General features: G+C 44.4%; 1 protein-coding gene across 2 annotated transcripts in view; it reads left to right on the top strand.

Moving 5' to 3' along the window:
* The window catches only part of SPECC1 (sperm antigen with calponin homology and coiled-coil domains 1), a 1,296,450-nt gene that overhangs the window by 216,214 nt on the left and 1,056,817 nt on the right, over window positions 1-23,419 (top strand). Inside the window, exon 1 of one of the 2 annotated variants that reach the window (XM_086955069.1) lies at window positions 8,746-9,103. The exons of the other annotated variant lie outside the window; for it this stretch is intronic. Within the exon in view, the coding sequence (XP_086811195.1) occupies window positions 9,064-9,103 (40 nt within the window). The 5' untranslated portion in view covers window positions 8,746-9,063. Of the gene's footprint in view, window positions 1-8,745; window positions 9,104-23,419 lie in introns of those variants that run through there. 2 annotated transcript variants of the gene reach the window in all.

Genomic DNA, 23,419 nt, shown 5'->3' with positions numbered 1-23,419 from the left:
ATTGCAAAAACTCAATACTTTTCTGCAATGATTCTATCATCTCCTAATAAGCCCAAGGAAATTTTCTCCATCCTCAACAGTCTCTCCAAACTTGATCGAGTCACTGCTAAACCTCTCCCCTCTCAGGACATGTGTGATTCCCTTCTCGATTATTTCTTCACAAAAATTTCTACTATCAAACTCCATATAACTTCTCCTCCCTTCTTTGATCCTCCTCTAGACCCTCCCAGTACACATTTTTTCCACCTATTCTGACAGAGAATTTTCTCAGCCTGGTGAGCTTCCCACTGACAGCTGTCCCTCACACATCCTTCGTGAGATTTTCTCGGTCTGTATCGCCCCTCCCCTTTCTCTTCTTAAAAAATCATTGGCTTTTGGCGTTGTCCCTGAGCTTTTTAAATCAGCTAAGCTTGTTGCGGTTCTGAAAAAGGTGGGACCGGATCCAACTATTCCGTCCAATTTTCGACCAATCTCCCTGCTTCCCTTTTTAGTTAAAGTTTGGGAGAGACATGTCACCCATTGCCTTAGTTCTTTTTTGGAGGCTTCCGATTATTTTGATCCTTATCAGGCTGGTTTCCGTCCCACTCATTCTACGGAATCGGTTATCCTCTCAGTTTTGGATGAACTAAGAGTTAGTGCTGACCATGGATCCACTCAGGCCCTTGTACTTCTCGATTTATCAGCTGCCTTTGGCACGGTCGACCATCTTCTTTTGGTCTCCCGTGTCCAGGGAGCCGGCATCTCGGATGTGGCCTTGAGTTGGGTCTCCTCTTTCCTGGAGAACCGCCAACAGGCGGTTCAGCTTTCTTCTTATTCTTCTACTTCATGAACTGTAACTTGTGGTGTCCCCCAAGGCTCTGCTCTTTCCCCTCTTCTTTTTAATCTTTATATTTTTCCTATAATTTTTGCCTTACGTCATCAGGAGGTCACAGTGTTCAACTACGCTGATGACCTTCAACTTATATTTACTTTTTCTTCTTCCCCCGATTCTATTTCCCATTTCCAGAATACTTTGATTTTCATCCAGGACTGGATGAGCACAAACCATCTCAAGTTAAATCCCGACAAGACGGAGCTAGTCGTGTTCGGAGGCTCATCAAATCCCTGGTCTTCTAATTTTTGGCCTCCTTCCCTTGGACCTGCCCCCTCTCCCGCTAAGTTGGTAAAAAGTCTGGGCATTAAAATCAATGGCGACCTTATGATGCATACCCAGATTAGTATGATTGTCTCTTCCTGCTTTCTGTGCCTTCGCACTATTCGTAAGGTTTCCCGTTTCTTTTCCTCTGATGCTCTTAAGTTTATTCTTCTTGCCCTTGTTATCTCTCGGGTCGATTATGCTAATTCTCTTTATATCCGTATCCCTGCCTATGAACTACGCCGACTACAGCTCATTCAAAATCAGGTGGCTAGGCTGATTTATAGTCGGTCCAGATTCCTTCACGCTCTTCCGTTGCTAAAGCAACTGCACTGGCTACCGGTTGCCCATAGATGTCTATTTAAACTAGGGTGTCTTATTTTTAAATCACTAGCGGGCTTAGCCCCCTCCTATGTAGCTTCCAGGCTCACAACCTACATTTCCTCCAATAACCTTTTGGTTGTTCCACGCTTTGTCAGGAAGAAACATGGGGGGGTCGAGCTTTTCCTTTCAGGCTCCTCGAATTTGGAACTCTCTTCCTGATTACCTTCGATCTTCTCAATCTTACTTGGAGTTCCGTAAAGTTTTGAAGACCTGGCTATTCATTAGAGCTTTTGAGGTCTAATTGCTGCCCTGTTTCTGCTGCCGGACTGCTTTAGCGCCATGAAACCTTTTTGGTATACGTGAGCTCTATAAATTCCCCCAACTTTAACTTCTAAACATGACGTGTTTTGATGGTACCATATTGGAGCTGGCGACCTCGAGTTTGCCCCGGTGCCAGCCCATGTTGGCCTATGGACCCCCTATCACTTATAGTAGCCTTTAAATATAAAGGACACTATAGGGGTATATAAGCTTGCACTTACATGTCTACACCTTTAATAAAACGCACCATGCCTCTCTGGAATTCCTCATGCGCCTGGCACATTGTCACCAAAATTGTGGTGATTAAAGACAGCTCTCACTCCAGGTGATCTTGATAGTAGTTCATTGTGACAGAGATAAAAAACCCAACCTGCAGTCATGCTAGCCACAGCTAGCAACTGAACTTCACAATTCATATCACAGAACCCAAAGTGTAAGATATAATGTACACATGTCATAGAACAATGCACAGCCTTAGCCAGGCTTTTTTTTTATTGTTATTTAATTTTTCTCCGACTAAGTTTAATGACCAGGTTAAATTATGTGAAATGAGGCTCCAGCTTAAAAGGAGGGAATTTGAAACCCTGTAATGTAAGATTCATAATTAAAAGATCATAATCACTTCCAATTCCTGTTTTAACATGCTTGTCAGTTACAAAGTGCCAAGACACGATATTGATTAAGACTGCTGACTCTAAGGGCCAGATGTAGGTTGCGTAATACCGGTCAGTAATGGCCGAAATTTCGGCCGTTACCAACCGGTATTAGGCTACTGAGATGTATATGGCCTCAATTACAAATTCTGTAATTTACCGATTCGGTATTTTAAGGAATCGGTAAATTACTGATTCCTTAAAATACCGAATCGGTAAATTACCGAATGTGCAATGTAGGAAGCACTCAAATGAGTGCATTGCATAGGTAAGGATTCGGTATTTACCACCAACTACACGTTGGTGGTAAATATCGAAAACCTTTGCAAAAGCAATTATTTTGCTTTTACAACAGTGCGATGTGGAAGACATACATGCCCTAAGGGCATGTATGTCTGCCACATGTGCACCCATGCACTATTCAAGGGTGCAACAGGGCGTCAATGTGACACCCTGCCACCCTTGAATGAGTTCCCCATTTTACTGAATCGGTATTTACCGATTCAGTAATTCTAATTCATTCCTATGGGCCTGGAGGCCCATAAGAATGTATGGGAATTACTGAATCGGTAAATACCGATTTGGTAAATACCAAATCGTACCAATTCGGTTATACTTACCGAATATTTACCTACATAGCATTTACCGATTCTAAAATACAGAGTAGGTAAAATTCGGTATTTTAGAATCGATAAATCAAGATTACCAACATCTGTCCCTAAATGTTTTCTTTGCAGCAATATCGGATGGTGGGAGCCCATTAAGACTGTGAAGACTGCATGTTGCCATCATTGAGGCAAATAATTGATATTTCATAGTGCTCCCAAATTACTTTGTTGAAAACTTTGGACACCCCATAAAGACTCCTTGATAAATAGGTCCAGTTCAATCATCGTTTTGTGTGATTTAGCATTGAAGTCACCATGATTGTTTTTGTTTTTGTTTTGATTCAGGGCGCTTGAGTGGCTGATCGTATTTCAATTATTGCCTATTCTAGATCTGCTAAATCAGACACCTGGTATTATTTTTGTCTAGAGGAAGAAAAACTTTAAATATAAATATAATCATGATATCAATTCCTAGCGTTATATGTTACGAATTTTTCTAAATGATTCACTTGGGCAGCTACCACCAAAATCAAGTTTGAGGCAGCCACTGTACCCAAAATAAACCCATATACAGAAATCTGGTAGAACAAATAAGTGTTTTCCAGCAACTAGACAGCGGATACACAAGAGTTATTTGTGCATTCTGTTTCCCTTCCTTTTAAGTACATCCCCAGTGCTATATATAAAAAACAGAGACAAAAGTCTGGCAGAACAAACCTAGGCTTTTCAGTAACCAGACTTTAGATACACAGTAACTGTGTTGGCATCCGGATTCCCTTCCTTTCAAGTGTGTCCCAAAGTGTTATATGTAAACCCAGCAGAAGGGCCTAGCAGGCTTTGCTATTCAACAAGATTTGACACAGTGATCTAAAAAATAATGCTCACTTTGTTATAATTTACTTACGCAGTTTCAGCCTGGCTGAGGCTGTGCATTGTTCTATGACATGTGTACATTATATCTTACACTTTGGGTTCTGTGATATGAATTGTGCAGTTCAGTTGCTAGCTGTGGCTAGCATGACTGCAGGTTGGGGTGTTTATCTCTGTCACAATAAACTACTATCAAGATCACCTGGAGTGAGAGCTGTCTTTAATCACCACAATTTTGGTGACAATGTGCCAGGCGCATGAGGAATTCCAGAGAGAATCCAGAGGTAAGAAACCACGAACAGGAACCCATTGGTGTGAAGCAAAACCAAAGGGAGTCACGATTTAGTTGAAAATATATTGTGGCATCTATCCCAAGCTTTTGAGAAAGTCTGCAGTGGCCCATTGGATTTAAGAGACTACTGAGACTTTGAAGTGTTTAAACACACAAGCAGTTATATTTATATGTGACTCAGATGACATACAGGAATCAGGAAATCAGCAAAGTCGGAGGGGGTTTGATCTTGAAATTAACTTTGGGCCAGATGAATTCCTAAGGTAATAGCTGCTGAGTAAGCATTTCTAAATGGGACAAAAACATTATTTTTGACACCTTTGACAGTTGCTGGTAGTGTGTGGCACATCAGCGCAAGCCAAAGAAGCGCAATAGAGGCATGCTCGTCTACAGTGCAGGCCAGGACCCGCTAGAACACTCGCACAAGCATGCATGAGTGCAACGCAAAAAAACTGCTAGATTACTCACAGAAGCACAAGTAAAGCACTCGCCGGTAGCGCACAGCAGCAGTTCACCACCAGCTGAACCTGGTGTATTTATGGCACAGGAAAGTATAGCACGAGGATCACACGCACTAAAGAACAAAGAAATAAAGAATATAGGTTCACTCGCACATATTTTCACAGAAAAATCTTCTGAACGACGCATCATAGTGTGGATGAGTTCATTCAGTGAAAAGAAAAAAATAATAAAGCGACACGTCAGTAGATGTAGTGCGATTGGTCACATTAATAACAAGCGTTTCAACTGATGTAAGCTTGTGTGTGACAACTAGACTGCCTGATACAAATTGAGTCTCAATTTCAATGGATAAAGAGGAGTCCATTACCAATTCGCACATCATTGGATACGTTTGTTTACAGTCATCAGCTAGTTTATTATATTAAGACTGTATTTTCATCTTTTCTCTTTGCTTCTCTTCATTTGAAATTGAATGTAGCTTCTGCAATTGTGACACTGCCGCCGTTCTTTATATTGCCAGGCAATCCTCCAATATAGTGGGAGGATTGGAATGAGTGTTTTGAAATCATACATTGGCTCTTGACGGCTACATGGTTTCGTGCAATCAGAAAAAAACACTATTTTTGGGGTCATTGGCGAAAGAAGGCCAGCATGTTTTCAAATATCTTTCACCTAGGAAGAATGCTTTTGTAGATAAAGTAGAAGATGTGTAAAAAGAGGCAGTGATGCTCTTACAAACTAGGTTTGCCAAGCAAGTAAATGTTGTGACGCGACGGCACAAATTTTACACACAAAACCCTGTATATTCTAGGAGGTTCAGAGGAGTCATCTCTGTCCAGTCAATTCAGCCTATTGCTTGGTGCTGGGAGGCATGTCACACCTTTTTCACACCTATTAAAATGCCAAATATTGACTGGCAGAAATGGAAGTCCAAATCAAATTATCCTCCAGAAACTCCAGGAAGGGAACAGGTAACTTTCTAAATGTTACTTTTCCTTAATATTTATTAAAAATCCAACTTCACTGTTGAATTGGATTTATTTTTTAATAATTATTAAAAATAGTTGCTTAAATATTTTTCTAGTTAGTCCCAGTTCTGAGATACAGTTTTAGGATTTTAATTGGTACCCTGTTTTTTTACATACATTTAGGCCTGTCACATTGAATATAACTTTTGGGTACCAGTCATTGTAAGGACATGTTAACATTCAATTTCTTCACGTCCTTCTTTTAAATAAGATTACAAGGCCTACATTTGGATGGCTTATTAATATTTAAAGTGGAGGTTTTGACCTGTCAAAAGGGTTTATTTTGGCAGGTGAAAGTCCGGTGTTTAAACTGTCATAGTCAAGGTACAATGGTAGGCCTTAAGACAGATTTTACACTGTCACTGTAGTGAGTGGGACAATATGTGTTGCAGTCCAGTTGTGACATTAAACTTACAGCCCCTGTGTACATGTTGTATTATGTACTAGAGACTTATAGAAAATTTAAGAATACCAATAAGAAATATGCCAATTGACCATTTTGAAACAGGAAGAACAGGCACCTTACCACTTAGTCACGACTGCCAGCCTTGAGGCGCCCTTATGGTGGCTGCGTTCACTCATGGAGGAGTGATGATTGCGCCAGATCCAGTGGTTTTGACCGCGCTGCCTGAACCTGGGCAAAAAGACAAGATGGCATCGCCTGCGGTGTGAGGAAGCCTAGCAGTAAAATAATCTGTCTGGCAGCATCACTGGAGCGACGGCGCTGGAGATCCACCACTCCTGCCTTCTAGTGAGTCCGGCCAAAATAATAGAATGACGCCCCCTTGTGACACACTGGCAGATGCCCCAACAAAATGTCAGCATCGGTGGGAGAGGCGCTGATGTGGTAAGGAGTAGCAGGCATACAACACTGAGCAAGCCGTGATGCCTGGGCCAGCGGGAGGCCCCTCCTTCGCCCGCTAGGGCGTTCGGCTAAATTCTAAGACAGAAGAGCCCCCCCGCAACGACACTGGTGATGAGAATGAATCAGACGCAAGCATGATTTTTCAATGCCCGGCCAGCCCTGCCTTTGCCACCTTGTTTAGGGTTTCGAGCTTGCTTTCCTTTTTTGCGGAGTTGCTCATCCTCCTGACCCTGCAGCTGCCTCCGCCTGAATCTGCCTCCTGAGTGACCGCGCTGTCTCCCCTGCCTTGGATTTCCTGGGAGAGATTGGCGAGCTTCAACCCTACCTACTTTCAGACCCATCTGCTACTTTCCCCATGCAGCTTTACCTTTGGGGTTGGTTGGTTCTATATCGGATTTCCTTGATCTGATTTTTTGTTTACCCTTTATGCCCGCCATCTTGTTTGCCTAACTCTCTGGGTCCGTGTCACTGGTTCCTCCATATTGCGGGTTTGACTGTCCCCATGATGCCCGTTGCCACCGGAGTAACCTGCACCCTTCATCGACCCATCGGAGCCTGCTACACTTCTCTCTTCTAGTTGGACTTGGTTAGGCACCCCTTTCCACCCCTACCTTTAACCGTCTCAGCTTTGTAGACCGGATTAGATTGTTACTGATACTGATCCTGTTTTGTCTAACTTGCTTACTCTTAGCTTTTGCATCCACTTAAGAATCTCTTCTCCATGCCCGGTCTTCCTGGCTTGATAAGTATCCTTGCCCTTTTCTTTCCCCTTCTCCAGCTTTGCTTCTTGGTCTTGTTTTCCATCTTTTCTGTTGCTCTAGAGACTGAAGTATTTTATCTTGTGCTCTATTTCAACAGATGTATTTTTGCAATATGCAGTTGTTTTTTTGCTCCAGAAACTAATTGTAATCTTTGTAATCACTGTTCTGCTGTAATAATTTCCTTATTTTAATGCGCTCTGATACCTCCAGGTCTAGTCAGCGCTAGCGTTCAGTGGATCCCGAGAACCAGTGGTCATTGCCCGGTGAAGCTGTCCTATGCAGCTATAGAGGAGTCTGGCTATGGCTCATCCGCTCGGTCGTCACCTACCCAGCCAGACTTCGGACATTGTTTCAAACGGTTCCTCACAGCATTGTCTATCTTTCCCATTGTCTGCGTTAATGCTTTATTCCTCCTGATGTACTTTACCCCTTCTGGTCTGCCTTACTCCATCTACTTTCCTTTCCCCACGTTTCTCCTCTCCACTTCTTCCTTCCATTGCCCTTAAGACATTCGTCTTGGCAATGCATCGCGCTAATAACGTTCTTATTATGTATTCTCATGTCTTTCTCCCATGCCTATACTTGTAATTGTAACTGGTGTAACTTATGTGACTTTTAACACACTGGTCCTCATGTAAAGCACTCTGATACCTTCGGATATAACCAGTGCTATATAAAACTCTTCAAAAAAATAAACTGGTTAGCAGGGTTAAAGTGCACAGGGTGGTAATGTCAGCAAAAATGTAGGATCTAGCAAAAGGCTAGACCTTACACTACACACAAATAACTTGCTGATTACACGAAGAGCTCTTCAGCAGATGCCTTAACACCATGTGTTCTCTTAAAATGTGCTCTGTTTACGACAAGTAAGCCAGCCAGAGCAGAACTACTTCTACATGTGTCTTTGCTGCCAATTTCTAGGTCAGATTTTTTTTTTAATTACAAGTTGAGTGATTTCAACTTTCTGGACACTGCCCCCCCCTCTCTAATGCCAACCCTTCGCCTCCTATGTGTGGGTGCCCGCACTAGATTTTTTTCCAATTCTAGCCCTTGTCCTCAGTTTCATTTCCAGAGTTGCACTGTCCCTAAAATAATTAAATGCATACATATGTTTCCAGCTGGGGAAATTATGGTGCATGCTGGTTGCTGCGACCAGTGCGCTGATATTCTAAGTAGCGTTGTCCCTAAATAAATGAAGTAACAGGCAGCGCCGTGGTTCGCTCTCTCAGTGGGCCTTATTTATGCAGGCCTTGCGCCACCGGTGCGTCACTTTTTCCCATGTTAAAAGTGACGCAACGGCGGCGCAAGGCCTTCATAAATGAGGCCCAGTGTGTCTTTGCCACCGTTATTCCTGGGAGGCGGCTGCACTACCCCTCAGCTACCGATAGGTGTCTCTCCTCTGCGGTCACCTCACGCTCATTCCTGCAGTCAGTGCTCCCTCTCTGCCCTCCCGCCTCCTGGCGCAGCCTATTCTAATGAGGTAGGAGGGATGTGCAGAGGGATGCAGGGCTCTGGAAGCCGGCTGTGCTCTCTGTGCCAAGGAGTGGACACGGGCTGCGTACTGCCGGGGGTCTGGGGAGAGCTGGCTGTGCTGTCTCTGGCAGGCTGCCCTCTGCCACTGACCGGCGGGCGCTGGTGCCCGGGAGGATAAAGCGCGGGGTGACCCCTATCGCCACCGGCATGAGCAGGGCGTGGGCAGCCCAGCAGGTGTCCTGAAGAGCAGGAGGTGGGCTGGACGCCAACCATGGGCAACCAGCCCGCGAGAGCCGAGGAGCCCGAGCCAGGTAGGCGCTGCAGGTGTAGAAAGTGGTAGGCACTTTTGGGGAAGGTAGTACGCAGGAGGGGCTTGTGGAAGTGACTTGGACTTTCCGTGTTGAAGCTTCGAGCTTTCTATGTGCAACTTGTCCCACATTCGCCTGTTGCGAATTCAGGGAGCGGAGCCCCCTTTCTGGACTCCTTTGTCGTGCGCCGCGTGGGTCATGTGCACCTCTGGCCCGTTCCATCTCTCGATCCGGGGGACGGCGGCTATGGGAATGCTTCAGTCGGGATAGGCTTTTAAAGCACTGAGTGTAGGGTGTAATGGTCGAGATGGCTGCCCGGCCACTTATGTTTTTAGTATTTCGGTACTTGGAGACTTGAAACTACAAGTACCAGAATGCAAAGTGATGGGTTTAAACATCAGGCCCGGGGACCGCGAGTTACATCACGCACCCTGCCCTTTAGAGACAGATCTGTAAAAAGTTTAAGTTCTGTAGACTATTCAAGCCCTGCAGCCGGGATTACACTAGATTCGTCGGCCCCTGGCCTCTGAAATTCTAACGTGGCTGTGGGTAACGGGAAACAAGGGGCAACGAGTTTAATTAAACCCAGCTGGCGGCTGGTTTTGTTCAATGATGTGAATAAAGGTAATCTTTCATAAATAATATGTCTTGAACAGGAAACTTTGGGTTAGAAAGAGGTGAGGGGTCATGCGGGGTTATCTATATCACGTTATTCACTCGGAGTTAAAAACAAAAAAAACATATTCACCTCACATCCTCTCTTAGATGTAATCATTTGCAAAAGACTAGACTGCAGATTCAGTGGGTTGCCTCTAGTGTGCTTTGGGCTGTCATAGAAGTGGCGCGTCAGACCTAGAGATGGGCGAGCCACTGAAAGTTCGATCTGGGCTCGAGTGAGGAGTCAGATGTCTGGCTCGAAGTCCTCTGGGACCTGCGAGCCCAAAACGAGCTCGGCTTTCATGTGAAATGCGCCTGCCACCCTTTAACCTAATGTACAAAGAATTAAAAACAAAGCCGTGATATTTGATTTAAAAAAGAAAAAAAGGAGAGAGAAAAAGAGAGCCGTCTAGTGGCTGAATTGCACCAGGTGAAACCAGAAAACATTGGAACAGTCCCGGCTTCCCCACTTCACCAAACAGCGTGATCCTAGGCAAATATTATGCTTCACCGAGTCTCCTTTTTCTTCATTCTCACATATGAGAGCCTATGAAATAAGTGACTTCGGGAAATGCACTGTATAAATACCTCTTCTATTTGGTTTAAGACTTTATAGTTGCTTCATACATAACACAAATATACGGTACACATGCCGACTGACTTGCCGTTTAGCACACTCTTTACATAGTCATCACTTTTAATAAATACCTCTCGATGCAGTGATGTAATCTGACGTACTAAGGTGAGAAGCGCACACTTGAACCCCAGGATCTGCAGGGAGTGCTATGCCACGACCTCAGTCTTATCGGTATTGATTGCATGTTTTTCTGCCAGAAACCAGCCAGGGTAACTCCATTAGAGAATTTGGTGTTACTAGTTCTTCAGATCTGTTAGCACAGCTGTACATGGCCTTACTGCTGTCTTATTAATATGGCGAGCGTTGCATCATGAAGTGCGGGCATACATGCAGGTTGTGTGTGTTCTCTTCATTGCAATCCACCCTCCAGGGGGCTAAAGCGTCCGATTGAAGTGCATTTTTTAAAATGTATTTTTGAGTTTTATATAGCGCGAACTTGACCTGAAGGTATGGGAGCGCTTTACAGAGTTTGCACAGCAATACATATATGGAATACACAGGAGGAGAAAAAGTCATAGACTTACAGGTAATAATATACAATAGATGATGTCGGGGTGTACGATGGTGGAAGTGGGAAGTGACCTGGATAAGTTGGTTATTTTAGGTGGGAGGGCTCTGATATTTGTTTAAGAAGAAGTTATTAGAGTTTTTTTCCTGAAAAGTAAGAGTGATTGGTTGCGTCGTAGCTCCTGTGGGACAGCAACAAGTGTCGGCCTCCATCACTGTATAAAAGAGTTGTCACGTCCTTTACACTGTCATGTCGTTAGCTCTGGTACATGTGTGTGTGGTGCTTAACGTAGATGATAAAGTTCTAGGAAAAGCCTGGCCCTCAGAATTCACGTGTTGCTCGTTTCATGGGAAGGGGTGGCTAAAGCAAGTGAAACCTCCTGAAGTGTTGAAATGGAGAAAGTAAACCATTCTGGTGCTTTATTTTCCGGGTCGTGGGGTAATTTGGTTTCGAAGGTCACAGGTTGCTTTACTGTAATTACCCAGGGCACTTCTCTTTGATTGGCTGCATAGAGTAGCTCTCTTACTTCAAACAAAGGACTGCCGTCAATCCTGCTAGGGATATGTTAATGCTGCTTATACAAACTTTATTAGACTTTAGACCTGCATCAGTTTTCTCTAAGTATTCCCTTAATTCCGTGTGGTTTACATAGTCTCTCTGCTCTTTCCTCTTCCCATAAGATTGGTTCATGGCTTGGTGGAAAGAGAAGAGTGTCATATTTGGACTGTGGTCACAAGGACAAAAGGCAAATTAATTTCAATCGTGTCTAATGATCTGAATGCTTTGCTATCAGAGCAAAACAAATTCGGTTCTTGTAACTTCTCAAGATGGTTGAAAACCCCGAAATCACAGAATCTGCATGTAGACACTGGTGAAAACTTGGAGACATTGGGCCATGCAACTTGTGTACGTGAAGCCAGGGATGTCAAGCATCCGAGGAGTGAAGCTGGTGTTGGTGACAGTGTGAGGACCGACGCTGGGCCAGAGACTCCATCGGGCAGTGGAAGAAGCTCCCACTGATTGGCCGGACATGAATGAATGAATGAAGCCAGATTTATATATAACTTAGCCCCAGAGGGCGTCAAGGCGCCTAGCCAAATAAAACGATAAGGTCAAAGAGCATGATTACTGGTAGGCCTTGGTGAAACACCACGTCTTTAGAGCTTTCTTAAAAAGAGCCATGGTGGGTTGGGATTTGATCTCCGAGGGTAGGGCATTCCATAGTTTAGGGGCCACAGATGAAAAGGCTCTTCCACCCCATCTGACCTTGTTTGTCCGAGGGACGGCGAGAAGGTTCTTATTGGCAGAGCGAAGGTTTCTGCTAGGGGTGTAGGGACTCAGAAGGAAGCTTATGGCCTCAGAGCTGCCGCCGGATAGGGCACTGAAAACTAGGCTTAGGATTTTAAAAGAGACTCTGGACTGGATCGGGAGCCAGTGAAGACTCTTCCTAGCAAAAGAAACAGAAGCGGTGCTAGGGACGTCCAGAACAAATCTGGCAGCAGCGTTCTGGATGGTCTATAGGCGTTGGATGAGGCCTTTATTAATGCCTGCATAAAGGGCGTTACAATAATCCAGCCGTGATGTAACTAAGGCCACCGCGGTCTGTTTGCGAGCTTGAGGGGAGAGATAGTGGGCGATTTTTCTAAGGACTTTAATAACTCCCCAACAGGAAGAAACAGTTCTATTGACCTGTAGTGACATGTCCAGAGAAGTATCGAAGATCACGCCAAGATTCCGGGCGGAATTTGACGGTACAGGACAGGCTCCGAGAGAAGGAGGCCACCATTCATTGGACCAACTGTTTTGATCTTTACCGAAGATCAAGACCTCGGTTTTCTTTCCGTTCAGCTTCAGGGCGTTTAAAATCATCCAATCGGAGACAGCCTGCATGCAGTTCCTGAAGCTGAGCGCGGAGGTACTCACCGAGTGGGAGAGGGACACCATGATCTGCGTGTCATTGGCGTATGACACCACCTCCATCCCCTGAGCTCTTACTAGCCTAGCAAGTGGGGCCACATAAATGTTAAAGAGGGTCGGACTCCAGGCCGACCCCTGTGGGACCCCACATTGCACAGGCTTAGCAGGGGAGAGGAACTCTCCTAGCTTGACCCTCTGTTCTCTCTGGTCAAGGAAAGAGGACAACAGGCTCAGTGCTGGACCCTCCACCCCTATCTCCCTTAGACTCTCAGACATGACTCTCAGGCAGTGTTAAAAGCTCCCATTGATGGGCAGTCCAGAAATGCTTCTCTTGGGCAGTGTGAGAAACTCCCCCTGACCGGCAGTGGCCGGACATGTCTATCTTGGGCAGTGTGAGAAGCTGGCATGAGTGACCAGTGTTGGAAGCTTACACCGTCAGTGGGCTGAGCTGGCACTGGGGCTCTCTCCAGGTTGCCACTAGCAGGAGTGAGTGCCATATGAGGTGAGCCTGCTCATGGTCAGTGTAAGGAGAAGGCACTCTCGGGCAGTCTCAGAAGCCGCCGCTGGGGCAGTATGGCTAAGAAGTGTGAGAAACCAGCACTGGCGGCAGTCTGTAGAGCCTGCACAGCTACAGAGAGCAAGAAGCTTGCACACTTGGCTGGGTGAGACTGTCCCACTGTTAAGGTGGTGCTGAATATGCTGCCTTTAATGTAGGAGGTTCAGCCGGTTGGTGCTGTGGTCCGTGAGAGTAGGTCTCATTACTGTGTGAGACTTTTGACCTCAGACTTCAGTCTGGGTCAGTTCAGTGGCAGCGCCAGACCCTGTTGTTCACCCTATAACCATCCCAACTACTCTCTCTATCCGCATAGGGGTTTTCTGTTTACAGAAAGTTCCTACGCTGATAGATATTGGGCTTTAGTCTGAATCCCCTTGTGAAGTCGGCCAGTCTTTTCTAACTCTCTTTCATTCTATCTCCCTCTCATGTTTTATTCCTTTCTCCCTATATCTCTCTGTATTTTGTTTCTCTCTATCTGTGTTTGCCTAGAACAGGGGTCTCCAACCTCTTCTTTACTAAGAGCTATTTCTGTTCACTGAAAATCACCCAGAGCAAATAATATTATTCGTGGTGTCTTAGTGGCAACAACAAACAAGCTAACATTAGTGAGACCCCCAATGCAAGCTTACCACCAGTGATTACCTCAGTTTATCAGGCAGGGTTGTCAGCAATAATGTAAAACAGGCTAGATCACTATTGACTGTCTCTATATGGGTAATACATAACAGCCATAGCTGCAATACCACTGGTATCAATGTCAAATTATGAGTAATAAGTCTTCCAAGTGGGGCGTGATTTATCGCTCAAGTATGAGCTTTAAATATAATTTGGAAATTCAGCCTTTTTTCTCCAAACATTAGGTTCTGAGCTCGAAAATACACACCTTTTCATCTTGAATACACACTTTTCAAGTATAAATTTAGTAATTCAAACAAGTATATGATTCTAATGTAGTAGGCTGGCCTGTACCTAGGAGAGCTACTTACAGGTAGCAGGAGAGCTACCAGTAGCTCACATGCTACTCCTCGGAGAAGCCTGACCTAGATTGTACAGATTGTGAATTCACGCAAAAAACTAAAGTCAGTCTATAAAAAAAGAATATACTCTTTGGAAGTCTATGGGTGAACATCAACATTTCCTAGAAAACACCCTCTTTACTTCAGTGCCTTATGAACAAGTATTAGCAAAGTCAATACGCCTGGCTTGTACTTTTAATCTTGAACAAACCTTCAAAAACCCCAGCTGCAGTGAAAAAACAATTAAGTGGTAGCCTTACGTGTACACTACAGCTATAAGGTAAACATTTTGATGTGCAGTGATTCAGAGTACTTTTGCTTTGTAAATAGTCTCTTATGCAGTACAATGCAGGCATTCCATAATGATGAATGAAACACCAAACAGACAACACATTAAGGTGAGAGAAATACTCTTCAAGGAGGAGCAGAAGTCCACTCTTGTTATACTTTAATTGTTATTAATAAGCATTGCAGATAGCTATGCTGTCAAGCCAAACCTAAAAAGGAATCATTGACACATGCAATCTAATAAGCATTGGCAAAGCCAGTTGGTCTGTCTTTTTGCTAGGGGAGCCACTTAGCATTATTTGGTCTGCTTTGCAAGTGTTGCTGTCAATTGTACTACGGAATGAAGCAACATTTTGGGGGACAACGGTATGAAAGCTGCAACTAAGGCCCCTTTGCAGATCAGACTGCATTAGCATTAGAAGATTTACGTTGTTCCCTCAAAGAAGAGGGCAATGAAAACGAATAAAATGAGACGTGTGCTGTAAGCAGTAAACCCTAAGGTATGCACAAACATACAGCAAAGTAAATCGTTCTGATTAAAGGGCCAGTACTTGTGCTGCTTCTTCAAGAGACTATGTGTTTCATGTCCTTACATTGTGGACCAAAAACAGAAAATCCAACAACATATTATCATGGCAGTAAAGTTAAAAAAATTAACTTGCACGATTTATTTGTGAATAGAGCTATGCCTTTATGACCGGGTAACATATCCAACGACATGTACTTCCGAAGAAATAATATACAAATCAGCAATTAAACAGTGTCAGCAAAGTAAATACAACAATGAAGACACGGTAGGTTGCTATCACATTCACAAGCATGTGTTGCATCTGAAATTTAACAAAAGCACACTTAAAAGCCCACATTTCTAACACCGCATGACAACACAAGTGGAACAACACACCCATCCTCAGAATGCAATGGCCTTGATGGACAGACACAGATGAAAGCCAATGGCTGCTGTGAAGGGAACTAAGCCAACTATCTCTCTGTGCTATTTATACTTTTCAAAGAATTGATAACATGAGGTTTTGTGACAATAAAGCTGACTGTAGCCGGACCTAAAACTGGTTAAAATAAAAAAACAGCAACAAAGACAAGTAGTGGGCGGGCAGTTTCATACTGATGTTTGCTGTATTTTTCCAAACCCATTCATACTCACTAGTAGCTATCTAGTAGTAGTGAAACTAAATAAAAATGTGCAAGCAAGTGGATTTTAAGTTGTAGGGCACCTCAATATCTGAACCCCCCCCCCTCTCCGCGGACCAGGGGGCTCAAGCCCGGATCTCTGACAGTGCAGTGCATTGTCGAAGTCGTAGTCCTGTCTTTTGCTTTCAGCCTGGAGCAGAAGTTGCTCCAGCCTAGGTGTAGTGTCTTGGATGGGCATGTCTCCAAGTAGCTCTATTCGACGTCTCCGGTTGCAACCTTTAGCTATGTTGAAAGCACGTAAATGACTTGAGCTGTTCGCATCGTCTCTGTATATCTATCCAGACCTTTAGATATTAGGCCACAGCCTGCTCCGTGAGTCAGGAGAATTCCCCATGAATGACGACATGAGCTATTAAAAAATCAACTCCCTCTAGGTGTCCACGTGGCTCTATTTACTTTGGACTCGGTGTTACCAGTCAAAGGGTTTTCCCTTTATAGCGGGTGTCCAACGAAGGTCTAGGAGAGCTGGATCCTTAGCAGATATTCATGATGGCCATCTAAGATAAATTGACATGACATATAACTAGATGAAGCTTGTTTACAAAGTGAGTTTCACAACAATCTGGTAGGGATCTGGTACTTCATGATCTTGGCTGCAAATTCCAGCCTCAGAGTGCTTACATTTGCCAAGTTTATGCACAAGTAGCTCCAGTCCAGGTTTTTTTAAAATTTACATTAACTTGTAGTTCTTATGTAACAATGTAATCAAAAGGGCAACAAATCTCAGGATACGAAGAAAATAGCCTGAGCTGCTTATACATATAATTAGAAAACGTGAGAGCTTGTACGCAGCCCTGCCACATTTCTCGGGTACATGCACGATGTGCTCCTCTAGTCTAGATTTTGTCCTTGAATTCTGTTTTTAAGCAATTATAAATAAGACCACAAATCTCTGAATTCCCAAAAATAACATTAACTGGAACGAGAAATCGGGCATGGACATGGGAAAAGTGGCGGCTAGGAGCACCATAACACTCATAATGATCGAGGAACCAGAAGCCCAGGACTGAAAGTATGGTCTTAAAGCTATACGTGTCCTAGGGGCATATGTATGAAAATCCCAGTTTGCGATTCTCAAATAGCATTTTTTTTTTTTAGAATCGCTATTTCAGAATCACAAAAAGGATGTATCTAAAAAAATCGCAAATTCTTAGTTTTGCTTAACTGCGATTAGCAAATTGCGAAATCGCAATTAAGGACTACTTTCCCATTCATTTCTATGGGCCTGGAGGCCCATAGGAATGAATGTGAAGTCATTCGCAATTTGAGAATCGCAAATTGAGAATAATTTCAAGGGTGCAAGGGTGTCATAAGGACACCCTGATGCACCCCTGAAATGAACATGTGTGCACATATGGCACCTTCACAAATGCAAAAAAGTGCATTTGTGAAAAATCGCAAATTACCACCAACTTGAAGTTGGTGGTAATTTGCGATTTCTTAAGGAGAAATCGCAAAAATTGAATGCTTGATGCATAGCATTTAAGGAATCGCAATTTGCGCTTCCTTAAATGCTTATGCAAAATTAAGGAATCACAAATTTGTGGATTCCTTAATTTTGCGATGCGATTTCCCTACTACATACCGTTTTGCTAATTTTTAGTCTCAAAAGCTGCTTTTTTGCGACTCGCAGTGTTTGCGACTAAAATTTGCATTAATACATCTGCCCCCTAGTCTCATGCCATGCGAGCAGTGATGGATCCCCAGATCCCGCATCGCCTGAGCACAGTGGTAGCGTGACTCCATGTAAAGGCCATGTATGGAAGAGGGGAGCGGGTGGTAGTGCATGTCCTCAGGAAAGCCACTGCTATATATCCAGTTTTTTTATGTATAGGTTTTTATTGGCATTTTACATCAGAAGTATTATATAGTATCAACATAGTGACTCCGCATCCCCGTCCCATTCACAGAACAATACAGCAAATCAACAAATCAGATTTTGGAAACCGAGCCCACCTCCGCCTCCTCGCCCGGATCACTAATGACCCCTATGCCTTCTACATTTGCATAGACATGCATTTTTACAGAGAAAACTATACCGTGCACAAAGGATATTGTGTTGTTTTTCGGGTGAAGTGAAGGAGATGAGAGGAAGTGCATGCAGAGCAATCGAAGAAGAAAGAGATGTTGTGCAAGATATGCAGATGGAGGAGACTGGAGAGAAAAATGGTTTACATGTCTAACCTTGAGTGAACATAACAGTAGTTATTGAAACTCTCTGGAGAACACTAACACTTGCCCAGCCCTCAGTAATATTTATTTCCCAGTTTCACAATTTCAGATTTTTTTTTTTTTTTTTTTTTACAAAATATCATTATTACAAACATTGACAAAACGAATAGACCTGGTTATAGGTGTCTGTCAGTATACCTGGATTCAAGAACAGAAAGCTCAGAGAGGCACTAAAATACTGGTCTGGTGGCATACTGTGGGATCACAGGAATTTAGTTTGCATGTTTAAGGCATGCCCTAAATTCATAGGCCAACCCTCCACTTTTTTCATCCCACTTCAAGCCTTGGGTGAGGGGTTGTTGCTGAGCCGGCACACCGTAGGATCCAGTTTCTAGTTATTGTGAGAATTTTCTCCACAGCATCTCTTTCGATGCCTCAATCGTCATATGCCAACAGCTTCTACCTAGAAACAGTTTGTAACTTGTCAACTGAAATTTCCACAAAGCCTTTTTATTTAAGGGCGGGTGGGCGTCAAGAGGAGGCTGGTGGCGGTGTAAGTGGCGTGAACTGTGCCTTGTGTGTTGGTCCTGTTAGGGCACTCTTAAAGGGCCTCTAGTGCAGTTTACCTCCCACCTCTACCGTTTTGTTAGGGAGTTGGCAGTTCCTGATTGGATGCTCAGGTAACTAGAGCAGCTTTCTGATAGTTGTTTTTACGGTGGCTCCTATGCCCGCCCCTTGGACACAGGCAGAATTCTGGCAAAACTCGCAAGGCCTGGCCTATTCGGTAAGCAAACATAGGATTTAAGCGAACTAGCAAAAAGTGCCTGAGAAACCAGCGGAAAGGCACGTGCGCGGCCAGAGACGCACAGGGCCTGGGGCACGGGGTGACTTTGAGCCATGATCTCACCATTCTGCACAGCGCTGGGACCCTCCTGGGGCCTCCGAGACGAGGGCAGTCAACGCGGACTTCGGTATGTTTGTTTAAACTGTGACACTAGCCAGGGCACGGGAAGGCCTGCCTGCATACGCACCACTTGCAATACCCCGGTGGCAGAGTGAATTGTAAGCAAATGGTTGCCTCTGACAGACCGACAGGAGCGGGGCACAGTCAGTCACATATCACTGACTTTCCAGGGTCACACATTGAAGAAACAGCTGGTCAGAGAATGTCTGATCCCGAGAACCGACCTCATTTCACCCAGCTAGCTTGACACTCTCCAGAGAGTCAGCAGTGGTGTGTGAGGTAGAAGGCTGGGTTCACCTGTGTGGGCCCCTTCTCTTCCCCATCAAAATACTTTCTTTCCGTTTTTTGTTTTTTTATCGGAGCCAATAGATGCCTTTAACCTAATACAGATCAATATTTATTCTATGCGACTAGATTGAGGACGTAAATTTCATGAGTCTGGATTATTGCATTCACACAAAAACAATAAGTTAACATGTTTCAGCCACATTCGTGACAAGCCTTCATCGTGGCCACATTAGCTGACTGCATTATGAGTAGAGGCAAACAGTATTATGTGATGCAGAATGCAAAAAGCTAGCAAGAATACACATTTTCTCTACTTGCAACTCTGTAAAGTGTCTCAAATCTAACCGGATGTTTATTCTTCATTGAATTACTACCCTTTCCCCCGTGAAATTACCTCTAAGGTTGCCATAAATGTACTGCTGAAATCATTACTCATTATACACTATCTGTCCAGTCACATTCAGTATTTGTTTATCGGTGGCTTAGATGTTGTGCTCACTGGAAATAATGTACCTATTTCAATTCCAGCATGTGTCTCCCAGTGTATATGAGTCTCGTCTCCATGTGTATATGTGCTTCTTACATCTTTCATGTAGGCTAAGGAAAATGTACATATTCAATTATAGAAAATACACTTTGCTTTACTAAATTGGTCCATAGACCCTCTGATCGCACGATTGCTCACCGGTTAGGTTTCCTGAAACAAGCAGATACAATTGAAGACCTAGCAGGCCACTTAATTATATTTTCAAAAACTTTCTCTCCAACTCAGTTCACATAAAGAAGAGATTACAGCTTTAAGAAAACACAAGGGGAAGTATAGTTCTCAGTGACTAATCATGTTGTGCGTACCCCATTTATACACCAATAATTCACCGTGATCCAGCAGGTGTGATAAATTCTCTCTCTCTTTCTCTCAGACCAGTTGTTTTTCACCAACACCAGGAAAGCATCTAGTTAGCGCTTGGGAATCCCGTCAATGATTGTGCGCCACAGAGAGGGCAGGATTATGGAGCATTATGCCAGCAAGATTACAGTCCTAAGGGTAAAAAAGATTAGAGATAATTTGCTCCGAAATCCTATTAAGACACACCCAGAGAGCTTATTACATTTACAGATCCTTTCCTGGTGTTTTTTGCTTTTATTGTGATGTTCTGTGATCTGTTACTTGCAGAATGGGGCTTTCCTGAGGCATCAATAGCCTTTTACTTAAAAGAGCAGCACAGTTCGGTGAAAATCAGATTCCTAATCTGCTCACATGCCCTGGAGTATCAGATTCCCATTCTGCCACATGCACTGGAGTATCAGATACGATTCCCAATCAGCTCACATGCACTGGAGTATCAGATTCCCATTCTGCCACATGCACTGGAGTATCAGATACGATTCCCATTCAGCTCACATGCACTGGAGTATCAGATTCCCATTCTGCCACATGCACTGGAGTATCAGATACGATTCCCATTCAGCTCACATGCACTGGAGTATCAGATTCCCATTCTGCCACATGCACTGGAGTATCAGATACGATTCCCATTCAGCTCACATGCACTGGAGTATCAGATTCCCATTCAGCCCACATGCACTGGAGTATCAGATTCCCATTCTGCTCACAAGCACTGGAGTATCAGATTCCCATTCAGCCCACATGCACTGGAGTATCAGATTCCCATTCTGCTCACATGCACTGTAGTATCAGATTCCCATTCTACCCACATGCACTGGAGTGTCAGATTCCCATTCTGCTCACATGAACTGGAGTATCAGATTCAGCCCACATGCACTGGAGTATCAGATTCCCATTCTGCCCACATGCACTGGAATGTCAGATTCCCATTCTGCCCACATGCACTGGAGTATCAGATTCCCGTTCTGCTCACATGCACTGTAGTATCAGATTCCCATTCAGCCCACATGCACTGTAGTATCAGATTCCCATTCAGCCCACATGCACTGGAGTGTCAGATTCCCATTCTGCCCACATGCGTTTGAGTATCAGATTCCCATTCTGCCCACATGCACTGGAGTATCAGATTCCCATTCTGCTCACATGCACTGTAGTATCAGATTCCCATTCAGCTCACATGCACTGTAGTATCAGATTCCCATTCAGCTCACATGCACTGGAGTATCACGAATGGTTGCTAAAGTCAAAAGCTCTAGCGAGGTTTGCACATTTTCTAAAAAAACGTACGTTGCATGTAGAAACCACACAACTTCGTAGACTGCTGCAGGAGACAGTCACCACATCACAGCCTCATGTTATGGGCTGGTCTGTCGTCCAGTGCAGAAGTGTCTGTCTGGGTACTCCGATGCTCTCCCTCAGCTTTTTCCTCGCTGTGCAACTGGGGAACAAAATATGACATTGAGCTAGTGTCAGCCAGATTATCACTGTAAATCTTATATAGCATACCAACTATCGACCCTAGAACAGCATATTAAATATCAACTAATGATATACAAGGCAGTCACTGTCAATAGCCCATCCATCAAAGTGGTGATGCCCAAAAATGAGATGCCTTGTGAAAGCATGGAAAGATGGCTCTCCACCACTAGTTGGGGTGTGGAAGAAGGACCTTGATTATTGCATGGGGCTAAAATTGCCGATATTTAAATCAAGAGGATGCCCCCAGAAGCACCCTAAGATTTGGAAGAGGTGGGCAGAATATCGTGGAATATACTTAGAGGGAGGAGTAATACAGAGGTTTATTGTCATTTACCTATCCTGATGTCTTATTCTGTTCTCCCCTCTAACTTTCTGCCTTATTTTGGGGTGGACGCTTAATCACGGGCTATAACAACAAGGTAACTCTCTCCATGCCAGGATACCCGTTGGGTGACAGTGCGCTAAGTATAACCCCTTCGCCGCGAATTCTGCTGCGGTGCGAATTTCATCGCAGTGCGGGCGGGGGTGGGCGTGATGCTGTGCTGTGGTGCTCTTGACAGCTCCCGGCCGTCATAAATCACGGGGGGCATGTGCTCATGACGTCCGGGAGCCGTCCGCACTCCCTCCACTGATTAATTATCCCGCGCCGGCCACGTGGGTGGAACGGCAACGTTCGGACGGCCGTCATGAGCACACCCCTACCATGACTCATGATGGCCCGGAGCCGTCATGAGCACGAAGAGGTTAAATATACTTTACATTCCATTCCATTACATGTTCCAGCTGTCTCCAAAGATTAGTCTTGGATGAGATGGAAATGATGTGTGATGAACATAGTTGTAAATGCATAGGCAATCGGGGTCGCTCAACTAGACATGTGCTGTATTGTATATCATGCACAGGGCACTATAGTTTTATGTTGGAATATTATGTTATCTTGGTTGTGTCTTTCAATTGTTTTTTGGGACCAAAAAGTCAACATCTTCTTTGCGAATATGTGTATTGTGTTGATGGGGAACCCAGGGTCAGACTGGCCATACCGGGCATTGTGCGTTTCCCTGGGCGGGCTGGAAGGGTGGGAGCCGTTTTCGTTACTGGGGGCCGGTTTTGCAGCAGTAGTGCAATATCAGCCCCCAGTAACAAAAGCAGCAACAATGAAGCCTAGTTTTGTTAAGCAACAGTGCTTTACAGTAGCACTCTCGCCAACACCCTGACCCCCACCCCCTTGTCCCAAGGGACCCAGTTTAATAGAATTGCCAGGGCTGCTGCATGTTCTCAGTCCAGCCCTACCTATACCCAGGTGCTTTCAGAAGTAGTGCCCCACTATTTCAGGGTGATGTACACACCCTGTTGTAATGTGCCAGCCCGCCATGGGCATTGCTTAAGTTGATAAGGGCCTTTCATCCCTAGAAGCAGTAGACTGACTATGAATAATATATTCACCCTAATCATGGAATAAAACCCCCAGTGGGATTACCAGTCAGATTCCCATGAGTGGAGGAAGCCGTTCAAGAGTCCTGTTACTCCTAGGCAGGATGTATACCAGGCCACTGAGAGGGTTGTTGGAGCGGGTGGTATCCAAAGAGAGGGAGAGGAAAGGTCTTCTATTATACCCATAGGCCAACAGCAGGTGACTACTGATAGTATATCCCCCACAGCCGAGCGTTCCACTATAGAAGAACCCAGTAACTTAAGCCACTTACCAAAAGACACACCCAAGC

The sequence above is a fragment of the Lissotriton vulgaris genome, chromosome 2_1 (genome assembly GCF_964263255.1).
Source record: "Lissotriton vulgaris chromosome 2_1, aLisVul1.2, whole genome shotgun sequence".
Classification (NCBI taxonomy): Eukaryota; Metazoa; Chordata; class Amphibia; order Caudata; family Salamandridae; genus Lissotriton; species Lissotriton vulgaris.
The sequence above is the reverse complement of the archived record's forward strand: the minus strand, read 5'-3'. Positions and strand labels throughout refer to the sequence as shown.